General features: G+C 41.7%; 1 protein-coding gene across 1 annotated transcript in view; it reads right to left on the reverse strand.

Annotated features, from left to right (window-relative positions):
* opn8c (opsin 8, group member c) overlaps positions 1-7980 on the reverse strand; it is a 28484-nt gene extending 20504 nt beyond the window's left edge. Inside the window, exon 1 of the mRNA XM_063222213.1 lies at positions 7707-7980. Coding sequence (XP_063078283.1) covers positions 7707-7824 — 118 coding nt within the window. The 5' untranslated portion in view covers positions 7825-7980. The remainder of the gene's footprint in view (positions 1-7706) is intronic.
* Between the last annotated feature and the right edge of the window lie 4520 nt (positions 7981-12500).

Here is a 12500-nt window from a genome sequence, read left to right on the forward strand (position 1 = left end):
AAGTAACTTGTAAGGCATGTACTAAGCAAAAGCTAAGGCCTATAGGTCCTTACTAAGGTTAAATTGGTAATAAATCCCTTATTGTGCATGAACAAGACATTTGTGAATACATGCCTAACAAATGTTTGATTTTGCTTTGTACATGCCTTACAAGTTACTTATACAGGAACATTGTATGTATTAGTGCTAATAGATGTATCCCTAAAATAAAGTGTTACCAAGGTTTTTACTAGCTGCATACAGGACCCAGTGAAGCATTCCCTTTTCTCTTTTTTTGTTGCAGGTATACAGTAGTTTTGGTTTGGAAAGTGGGGACTTTACAATGGCAAATGGGGCTTACAATGGGGCTTTGACTAATTACCTCCGCCAAGGACCTAATGGGGCTTTGACTAATTACCTCCGCCTAGGAGCTAATGTTTTTGGTTGGTTTGTCTGTTGGTTTGCGCGTTGGTTTGTCTGTCTGTCTGTCTGTCTGTCTGTCTGTCTGTCTGTCTGTCTGTCTGTCTGTCTGCAGTATAACTCAAAGACATGTGAATGGATTCGGCTGAAACTTTGTGGAGTTGTTATTCATTTACCATTTACCATTTATTAATGACCAAAGGAACAAGTGATTAAATTCAGGTGGTGATCCAGAACACGAACCGGAACCAGGACCTTTTTAAAGAATCTTCAACATTGCTGGCCTATATATCTAGACACCCCTACCAGAAATCGGATTGCGGGGACACCACAAAAAAGGGAGAAAGACTTAGGGTGTAACATGTTCTATCAAGCAGCTCCCTTGGCGGAGGTCTGCGCTCTCTGAGTGCTTCTAGTTACAATTACAATGGGGCTTTAACTAAAAAGCAGCATGTGCCACTCTAAATCTCAATTTTTAGTATGCATGGCTAGGTTGGCAAATGCAGTGGTTTGTTAGGAGCATGGCTTTCAGGGGGGGAAGCCTCTTATAGGCTGCATTCAGCTGGACAGGTGTAATTTTTATGGAGTATGGGGGAAAGCATACTATTGAAATTCGACCGTCTATCTTTATTAAAGGTATACTGTGCAGGAAATGGTCAAAAAAGGTACTGCAACTATGCTGCTCATTGAAACTGGGCTGCCTATTGCCAAATTTGATCTTTACATGAAAGTGTACTAAGTAACTAGATTGCATTCTCACAGAAAATGCTGGAAGCGGGCTTGCCTTTTGGGGCAGAGATGAAACAAAGTACTATTGAGAAAACAAAGCTAAAAGAAATGTTGGAAAAAATCCATCCACCCAGTCAGAAGTTATGGGCCAAACAATTCAGCCATCATGGATTCAGCCATCTTGAAAGTGTTGTAGCTCTGCGTTTTGGGGATATACTAAATGACATACATGGTATTTTAAATTGGCTAAGGAACACTGCATATGATATAATTTTGAAAATCAACATGGCTTCGAGCGGGATTCGAACTCACAACCTCCATATCTGTAATCCAGCCCCCTTTGCCATTGATATTAAATGATATACAATACATGATATTTGAAGTTGGCTAAGGAACACTGCATATGATATAATTTTGAAAATCAACATGGCTTCGACTGGGGTTCGAACTCCCAACCTCCATATCTGTAATCCAGCACATTTGCCATTGATACTAAATGACATACATGGCATTTTAAGTTGGCCAAGGAACACTGCATATGATATAATTTTGAAAATCAACATGGCTTCGGGTGGGGTTCGAACTCTCAACCTCCATATCTGTAATCCAGCACATTTGCCATTGATACTAAATGACATACATGGTATTTGAAGTTGGTTAAGGAACACTGCATATGATATCATTTTGAAAATCAACATGGCTTCAAGTGGGATTCGAACTCTCAACCTCCATATCTCTAATCCAGCAGCATTCCCATTGAGCCAAACAGCTGGCTGTCATGCACAGTCCAGCAAGACTATATCACATTGCATTGAAGAGCTGAACAATAGACTTCTAGAATGGTTGCGCAGCTGCTCGTTAAGAATAGAATGTTGAGAGAAAGTGACAGTTGAGATGGAACCCTGTATTGGCAGCACCTGTTCTGATTGACTGAATGACAGTTAATATGGTGCTCTAAGCAGAGGGCAGAATGAGAATGAGTTTTTTGTCTTTACAAGATCGTTGTAAAAAAACTAAAAGGAGTGGGCACGTGTCCTGTGCACAGATCTGAGTCATGTATGTGATCTCTCTAACAGTCTTTGAATGAAGTTTATAGGTTAAACGGTTCAGTCACAAATGGACCTCTTGTGGGACATGCGCTGACCTCTTGAAAAAGGCACTTTTGGGAACCATGGGAAACCTCCATAGACCCAGCCCTGTCGTTTTTAAACACCTGCCATTTAAAAAGTATTGGGAGTTGGGAGATGAAACTTTAACAATTTGGAGACATCCCATAGAGCTCGCTAACAATGCGTCAACTAAACTTCTAGGTGAAAGTGTTGATGTTTTATGACCGAAAAAGCCTCCTACACTCTAATCTCTAGAGTGGCGGAACCTTGGTTCATGAAGGTTCTACCATTGTTTTCAATGGGGACCCAAGCTTGCACAAAATCGCCAAAAAACGGGAAAACGACAAGAGACACGGACAAGCCTATTAATAGAAATGATCTCCAAGCCGAGCCGGTCGTTTTAGTGTTTGAACGGTGTCTCTATCTCGAAAGGCCTAGGAGGAGATCCATTTTCTATTTTTACTGCCCTGCACAAGAACGATAATAGAGAAACAGGACTTAGAGATTACTAGAATCGGGCCTTGCACTGCAAGCCCGCTTAATAAACCAATATTTTCTAGTATGGTCCAAGTACAGTCATTTTTGGAGCTAAAAATGGCTATTTCTGGAAATTCAAAATGGCGGACCATGGAGAAGATACCCCTTTTCATGTATACTCATCATGAATACTTAGAATTTGATGATGGTGGTAAGTATTCATGAAAAAGGTAACATTAGTGAATGGGTAGCATGAATTCTGGAAATAAAACACTAAAAATCTCGCACAGTGTCCCTTTAATATTATTTTACGATGCACAAAAATCAGTTGAACCGTTTAAGATAGAGAGTCTGTTCAGATGCCAAAACGTTTGCCTGAGCCTCGGTACGTAGATAGAAGGTCATACTTAATTTACTTTTAGTCTGATTGTCAAGTAAATGTTTTCAGACCATCTCCAGACTAAGTTGCATCTGCCCCTAAATTTCTGGACCAATTGATGGAACTGTGTGCGCACGGGAGCCAATGAAATTGGCTCTCACCAAAATAATTAGTGACCAGGCTCAGCACTGCTGCAAACTAAGTTTCGGCGCTCATCCTCCTCGACCTCAGTGCTGCCTTTGACATTATAGGCCATAAAATACTGATCAACCGCCTAGAATCCTGGGTAAGACTGTCCGGCCATGTCTTAACACTGGTTCAGGCAATTTATGCAATTAAGGCAATTTGTAACCATTGGGGAACACCTCTCCAACAACTATGGTGTGCCCTTTGGAGTTCCTCAGGGCAGTTGCCTGGGCCCTCTCCTCTTCTCTCTATACGTATATGATGCCTCTGGGCCCCATCATTAGAGAGCACTATGTCGATTTTCACAGCTATGCTGATGATACACAACTATAAATGTATCTCTATTGAGCCCATAGCCAAACCACTACCATTCATGCCTTAATCACCTGCATGTCTGCCTGCCATCACCGAAGTGCTATTCATTGTCCCAAAAGACAAATGCTCAACTCTACACTCAAGCCTGGGTGACTTTAACCCCTTAGCGCAGCATTATGGCTCTCTGTAATGTCATAGCAATGTTGTTATGATGTAGTTAAGCATTTTCAGCAAGTGAATAGGGTCGCCGGTGACCCCTGCTGCAGTAAGAGGCTACCCTATTAAACTATTTTAATCTCATTTTAGAAAACGAAGACATCAACAAGTTTTCTCACATCACTTTATTATAATTGATACTAATATGTATATTTTAAGGATTGAAGTCTTCATAGCCGGGGCTCCTTTTAAAGATAAAATTCCCAGCCTTGGAGTGGTCCTCGACTCTCATTTGAACTTTGAGCCCCACATTAATAAGATAACAAAATCTGCTTTGCTCCATCTTAGGACTGTTACCAAAGTTCGCGCCTTGGTATCCCAATAAGAGGCCGAAAAACGTCATGCTTTTGTCAACAGTAGGCTAGATTACTGTAATACTCTCTTCTCAAATGGTAGGGCACTCATCTACCATGCGGCTGACCCGGGTTCGATTCACGGCCTTGGTCCTTTGCCGGCCCTTCCCCGTCTCTCTCTCTCCCCACTCGTTTCCAGTCACCACCTTCACTGTCCTATCATGAATAAAGTCAAAAAGACCACAAAAAAAGAAAAGAAATTTCATTCAAGTATAACACGCTGTTACACCATTCAGCATGGTCAAGGACACCTCCTCACCTCCACATCACTCCTGTCTTGGCAGACCTGCACTGGTTACCTGTCTCATACAGAATCGACTTTAAGACTCTGCTGACAGTATTTAAAGCATTAAATGGACTTGCCCCTAGTTATATATCTGACATGCTCTCTTTTTATGCCCCTGCTCAAGCTCTCAGGTCCACTGATGCCAAGCTGCTAAGGACCCCCACCCCCCCGCAAAAGAAGACCCACCTTTTCATCCTTGCTAACTCCTAGCAGTGACAGTGTCCCAGCGACCTTACTGCTCACAACCAGCCCTGGCAGGGGGCTCCCCTAGGTGGCCGCTGGTCTCTGCCTGAGGTTTCTTCCTGGCTATAAGGGTTTTTTTTCTCAGACCTCATTGAGCTTTTTTCCCCCTACAAACTATGATTCAAGCGAAAGGGAGTTTTTCCTCACCCCTGATGCCACCAGGGGCCGCATCTGAGCGCCCAATTTCTGTGTGACTATCTATGACTTATGCTAGACCCAGCCACTATGGACCTTACGCATCTAAGAATCCTGGTCCTAACCTACGTTGACCTTATGACTCTACAATCTCTTTCTATCTCTTCTTCTTCTGCCTTCCTGCTATCTCTGCCTCTCCTCTCTTCCTCTCCTTTTAAATCCATCTCTAACAATTACGTTTTTTTTCTCATTTGTTAAGCACTTTGTGTTGCATCCCTTGCATGATACAGTGCTATACAAATACAATTATTATTATTATTATTATTATTATTACCTCTCTCCCCATGTGGACCGCTCAAGCAATGTCATCCAACAATTCAATGTTTTGTTAAGGCTTAATTGCAGAGACGGTTTTCCTACTCATAAGCAGACTAGGCAATTGCCTAGGGCTACGGATGCACAATGTATCGTCCAGATGTATCGGTATCGGACGATATTTGACATTTCTCAACACATCGGACATCTGTCCGATGGGTAAAACTGGGCCGATGTTAACGCCGATGGTTTTTTTTATATGTTATGGTTCTAAAAGATTGGACTAGACGGTGGCGGTTTCATTGTTTGTCTTCTAGTTTGTCTCTATTTTTAATTTAATTTTATCACAGGGAGTGTTTTTGGAAATAAGACATTCAAACAATCAGTTTGTTTGCATCATTGTCAGTCTGTATTAAATGTTATCTCTCTTTTTTTTTTTTTTTTAAAAACATCGGTATCGGGTTAATATCGGTTATCGGCCAAAACCGCAATATCAATATCGGATATCGTATCGGCTGAAATTTTTCACATCGTACATCCCTACCTAGGGCCCCAAGAAAACTGCCCTCTATTGGGCTCCCCCAACAGTCACCCCCACCAGTGACAGCAAATACAAGGCAAGAGGGCCCTATGTTTATATTGTGCCTGGGGCCCTCAGATGGGTAGAACCGCCACTGAAGGCTTGCCTCTAGAACGAGACACTTGAAATTAGAGATGCACAGGATCCAATATCCGCTTCCGGATCTGGCAGGATAATAGGGTTTTTCACAGGATCCGGATCCGGCAGGATCTTAAGTGGTGGATCCGGTATCCGGCAGTTACCTAAAAATCAGGATCTGGTGCATCTCTAGCCTAGGTTTTTCAGTCAGTCTTTCACAACCCCAATTGCTGCATGGAGTGAAAGAACTTTGGAAGCAGCCAGTGCAGCAGTAAGCCAATGAGTCTAAAAAATAGTTTGAGCCAACGCAATAAAAAGGGCCCACGAGTGCAAGTAGGCTATGTGTTTCAACCCTTTCGTAGGATCCGGTATCCGGTTCCGGATCCGTCAGGATCTTAAGCAGTGGATCCGGTATCCGGCAGGATACTAAAAATCAGGATCCGGTGCATCTCTACTTGAAATCAACACAAATCGTTCAACCACATCTCTACCAATACCACCAGGGCAGGACTGGGGAAGAAACAGGACCCGGGCACTTTTGACTTAAAGGGCCCCACTCATTATTAGCAGCGCAAAACAGATTCACCGCTTGGCCCGGCACCCTCGTGGTCCCCTATTTTCAGAAATGCAAAACAATTAAAAAACTTTTTTTTTTTTTTTTTACATTTCTGAAAATAGGGGCCCACGAGGGTGCGGGGCCCACCGGGAAATGCCCGCTAGGCCAGATGTCCAGCACCTGAATACCACACACCCTCACCACTACAGCCACACTGGCTTACTGGCTCCTTCCCTGTCACTCACTCACACTCACACACAGCCCAGTCCTCACCCAGGGCCCGATTAACGCACGGGCTAGACATGGCTACAGCCTAGGGGGCCCCACCAGCTAGGGACCCCACTGATTGGTCAAAGGGGGTAAAACAATTTTGCTGAAATGCAAGTGCAGTATTGAAAAATAAGTATCTTGTTAATACTATTCTCTAGTTGGCAAACTTAAATTATATCTTGGAATTATGACACTTCTAATGTCATTTTGATATGATTTTTTCCCCTCCAACCCTTTTTCTCGCAACCTGTAGCCTAGGGGCCCCGGGCCATCTTAGTCCGGCCCTGCCCCCACCTCACACACTCTTTGCGAACCTGTTTTGTTCAGCGGATGCTTTGGCAACACGAGGCGCACGCCACACGCGCAGAGCTGTTTCACAGTAGCCTACATACGTATCTGTGTACCTATGATAAAGATATCAATGTATGGACATACTGTTAAGTGCAGAGTATGTGACCTTCCCCTAGGAACAAAATGCATTCATTACATGCAAATTTCGCAATTCTAGTCAAATTTACTATACCTAATTACAGGATTCTTGCAGGATGCAGTTGGCAAAATTGTAGGCTTAGATGGACATCTAACTTGTAAAGGGGGACACATACATACATTAATCTAAGGTGAATCAGATGTGTGATGGTTGTTTCAGCGCCAGTGGACTTTCATCTAAGCTTTCAAATGTCGCTAGCCTACCTCACAAAGCCTTATTCACCATCGGGATGTCTATACAAATATGCATTGAATGCAAAAAAGTGAAAGCCAACGTGAAAATATGAAAGGGGGGAAATAAATGAAAAGTATTTTCAGGGTTTTTTTTACACGCGCAAATCGCGACTCTCCACTAAGGACTGAGCCAAACGCATCCTCCAGCGCCCATGTGTTGCGCTGTCCCTGAGATACTACATGATGAAACCTAAGTGATACTTTGAAATCCTCAACTACTATCTCAACGAACATGTCCGGGCACATAATTGGAACACAACACAAGGGTGTAATGAGAGACCATAGCCAATGCACCTCACGTTCCGAAAAAAATAGCCGAATCCTCCAGACGCAGTGTTCCAGAGTCAAATAACTCACCGACAATTAGGATGGCAAACCCCACTCCGAAATCAGTAGCAGGCGCAAGTTTGGATTGAAAATCAGACGTGTTGCTTATCCAGACCAAAGACCAGTTGTCGTGGGAGAGCCCAGCCATTCTGCGCGTTCATCCAACACATCCATCCAAACACCTTGGACAGACTCTCAATTTTAATTGTCGGTACGAGGACGGTTCTGTCACTCACGGCTCTCGGAGTTTTGAGGGGGGACGACGCTCCGTTGCAGCAGGTGGTACTCCACGTGCTTTGGTCAATTCGGGGATGAACCCTGATCATGAATTAGTTCTAAAGATCCTATGACGAGTGACGACCCATGGAAGTAACAGTCTCGTGGAGCACATGCCGGCCACACGCTGACCACTCCTGTCAGTCCGTGGCATCATCATACACAGTCGGCCTGCGCATGTTCACCGTCATAACAGACCCTGGAGCTACATCCTGGCTGCTGAGATACACAGCCAGTTGTGTTCTCTCACTGAGGATGAGGAGCTAGTCTGGATACGGGTACTTCGGTAGGCATAGATCAAATTGGAGGAAAGGTTTCTAATAAGTTTGTAATACGTAGTATTATAAAGCGATTTAAATGTTCATTAATAAATAGGTATACCGGCATGTTAAATATTAGTATACTTTGTATAATGACAATAAAGTCTTTCTATTAGGCTATATTCTATTCTATTCTATTCTATTCTATGTTAATTGATGTGAACAAAATGTCAATGTCCACTGCTTATTTAATGTGAATGCGACCCTTTTATCATAAATTAGTTCAAAGTTACTTATTAATGTACTACAATTGTATTTTCTGTAGGCCTAATATAAGTAGAAATAGCCTATAACAACTTTTAGTTTGTGAAAACATTAGTCAATTAGTAAGAAATTATAACAGTATGAACAAATTATCTATGTCTGACAAAGCATTGACAGATTTCATACAAACAACCAATAAATATTAAACAAATGATGACTCAACTTTTACAGACTTTGAGTTATTTTGCTTCCAAAGATTCTTTGGTATTACTTCTGTCCCATAGGCTACAGGTCAGACCCAAACATTTGTTAGGCATGTAGCTATCCTATTCGTAAATGTCTTGTTCATGCACAATTAGGGATTTATTACCAATATAACCTTAGTAAGGACCTAGCAAATGTTTGATTTTTGCTTTGTACATCAAAACTCTAACTCCAACACCCATTGTCATTGTGACACAGCACTCCACACTCTACTGCACACTGCACACACCGAAATTGCATTGTCTGCCTCACCCGTGCAAGGGGGCAGCCTCCAATGGCACCGCAAGGGAGCAGTGCAGTGGGACGGTACCATGCTCAGGGTAACTCAGTCATGGAGTAGGATGGGGGAGAGCACTGGTTTATTACTCCCCGGGATTTGAACCGGCAACCTTTGGGCTACAAGTCGCAGTTACTTATACAAACCCCAACTCCGATGAAGTTGGGACGTTTGGTAAACAGTGAATAAAATCAAAATGCTATCATTTTCAAAACATTCAATCTATTCATTAGATGGAGAATAGTGAAAAGACAACATATTAAGTGTTAAAAACGAGAAAAAATATTGTTTTGGGGGACATATGTACTCATTTCTAATTTGATAAATCTAACACGTCTCAAAAGAGTTGGGACGGGGACAATAAATGGCAGCATATGTCGAGGAAGACTAAAAACAAAACAAAATTCAACACTTAACCGTTAAATACATTAACCGATGAGATGATTCTATATAAAAAACAGTGTTAATTCCTATCTTGGACATGATTTCACCAGCTTGAATGGTGGGTGTATTCCTTGTCATGTTTTGCAATGTTTTCCTTTCTGTAGTGCTTACAGTGTGACAGCTCTTGACCAAAAAGCCACCATTTTATCACCTGCTGGTCCTTATGATGGAGCCAAACTGTTAAAACATAGTAGAGAATGCAATTTGACCTTACTATGTGGCAGTAATCGAAGATCTCCCTTCAAAATATAATGCATGTGTGGCTTTTCATGCTGTTTAAAACCCATTTATACCGTTCAGCACTGTATTTAACTCTACAGATGAGTGAGAACATCTTAACCAATGCACTACTGCACCCGCATGCCATCATGGAGGCTGACTTTTGAAGCTAGCACTAACACAAGTTGGATGGTCCATTTTCACTGTAGCACAGGATGTGCAATGCTCTATTATTGTCAAAAAGAATGGACTTCTACAACTTCTGCTGACTTCTGTAAGCAAAGGACAGTTTCCCATGTCTTCTGGGTCTATTTCAAGTGAGCTCAGGTGCTTAGGAGAATGTTACACCCCTGTATCATTTTCATGCATTAAGCATTCTTAATATGGTCAATTTTCAATAGCTCTAATTCCTGGAGTGCTAGAGTGAGACTACAGCCAATATATATTTCATGATGTCATGAACCTATACAATGATTTTAGTAACAAAAAATATGTCTTATATACACTCAATCGTGGTAAATCAAAGGGAATTAAAAAATGTATGTAATAACTATGGTAATTATTCCCTTTGCATCTTTAATTCTGAGTGACTCAGCCTCTCTGTGATGATCTTATACCTGGACACCTATATCGTCCGTCAGTACAATTCATTTTGAAATGTTCTTCTTTGTTGTTTTATCTTATTTGGATGTTTACTAAATTTCACTGATCCCCGTCCCAACTCTTTTGAGACGTGTTGGATTTATCAAATTAGAAATGAGTACATATGTCCCCCAAAACAATATTTTTTCTCGTTTTTAACACTTAATATGTTGTCTTTTCACTATTCTCCATCTAATGAATAGATTGAATGTTTTGAAAATGATAGCATTTTGATTTTATTCACTGTTTACCAAACGTCCCAACTTCATCGGAGTTGGGGTTTGTACAAGCATTAACAGTGTATGTACGGTATTAGTACTAATAGATGTAACACTAAAATTAAATGTTACTTTTGAATGAATGAATGAGTGAATGATGTTAAAGCTAATGATCCCATTAAGGCATGGGCCTAATTAATGTGCTGTGACCAGAATGGCAATGAGCTAGTCGTAATGCATTACTAAAGGCCTGGTGTGATGTCATAGTGTTGACAGGAAATCCCTTTGTACAATTAGCAACGGGTCTGTTGACCGAGAGCTGTGTGTGTGTGTGTGTGTGTATGTGTGTTTGTGTCCACATAGTATGCATAGTATGACCCCGTCTCTTTCATTGGATAATTGACCCTGGCTTTTAATCTGTGTGTTTGTGTGTGTGTGTGTGTGTGTGTGTGTGTGCGTGTGCAGTGTGATCTGCCTATGGCTAAATGTGCTATATGTTTTATACGTCATATATGTTGTGAATGAATGTCTTCTGTGTTTATGTGTTACACTACTAGACATCTTAATTTCCTCCAGGAAATAATAAATGTTCCTCTTCTCTACTCCACATCCTTGTATACAGTTGAGCTCTGCTGCCCCCATGTGGCCGATTGCCAACTTCATTACAAAATGTACAGTATCGTCATAGCAGTCCTCAATTTAAAGGTACAGTATCGTCATAGCAGTCCTCAATTTAAAGGTACAGTATCGTCATAGCAGTCCTCAATTTAACTGTTGTCTTTGCAACCAAACCAGACCCTACAATAGTGTTTCTCAATGGGGGCACTACAGCCCCCCAGGGGATGTTGGGGCCCCCTAGGGGATTCATTAATTTTTAAATACTATGGTGGACGTTGGGAGGCTTATGATGTGGTCCAGGGGGCGTTGGGAGTCTTATGATGTGGTCCAGGGGGCGTTTGTTCTAACAAAGATTGAGAAGAACTGACATAAAGCTACAAAGATATAAGCAAAGGGAATAAAATGATCAAATGTATTGATTATCATTGTAGTAGTCCGTTTAACTGTAGTAAGTCTTTACAACCGAACCAGATCCTAGAGGTGCAAAGATAGGGAATGAGGAGTCATGGAAATCGATTAGAAACATAAGGTAGACTTTATTTTTTTTTCACCGACGGAGTTCAAAACCACTTGGTCTTTCATTACAAAATAACTTTCCCCACACGATTGTATGTCACAGAGATCGGAATGGTAGACTGACAGAAAAGGCATCAGAGAAAACTAGACAAAACAAGAAGATACCAGACGTTAAATCCTGAAGAACACCACACCCTTGTTCCATTCCAGCCCATTTCATTTCATTTCATTTCATTTCATATCATCACATCACATGACATCACAGTGGCCAATAACTTAACAGCTCAATGTGGAGTCCGCATCTGAGAGAAGGTTGAAAGGTGGCAGTTTTTTTTAAAAAAAACTATTGTTTTGGTTGAAAGGTGGCAGTTTTTTATGTTTATTGTTTTGCAGGAGTCATCATCACATGACCCTCCAGCATGTTTTTTTTCCTATTTTATTTGTTTGGTCAAATATTGAACAGGGGTCCGTTTCTCGAAAGCGTCTTTGCTAACGACGATAGCAACGTCCTTCGTAAGAGCGACTCAACTCTCTCTCGACAGCGACGCTCACCACTAAATCAAATGGGAACGGTAAGATGGTCTTAAGACGGTTAGCAACAACAAGAATCGAGAAACTGACCCCAGCATCACAGCAGGAGCCACTGATGTTGTGCCCTTGACCATGTTCCCTTGAACACACCACTACGAGGGCTCCTTGCGAACAGGCCAGAGCTGGACTGGGGGGAGAAATACGGCCTGGGCACTTTTGGCTTAAAGGGGCCCCTCATAATTAGCGGCGCATTTAAAAAAAAAAAAAAAATAATAATAATAAAAAAATCTGAAAA

Source organism: Engraulis encrasicolus, chromosome 18 (genome assembly GCF_034702125.1).
Source record: "Engraulis encrasicolus isolate BLACKSEA-1 chromosome 18, IST_EnEncr_1.0, whole genome shotgun sequence".
Lineage (NCBI taxonomy): Eukaryota > Metazoa > Chordata > Actinopteri > Clupeiformes > Engraulidae > Engraulis > Engraulis encrasicolus.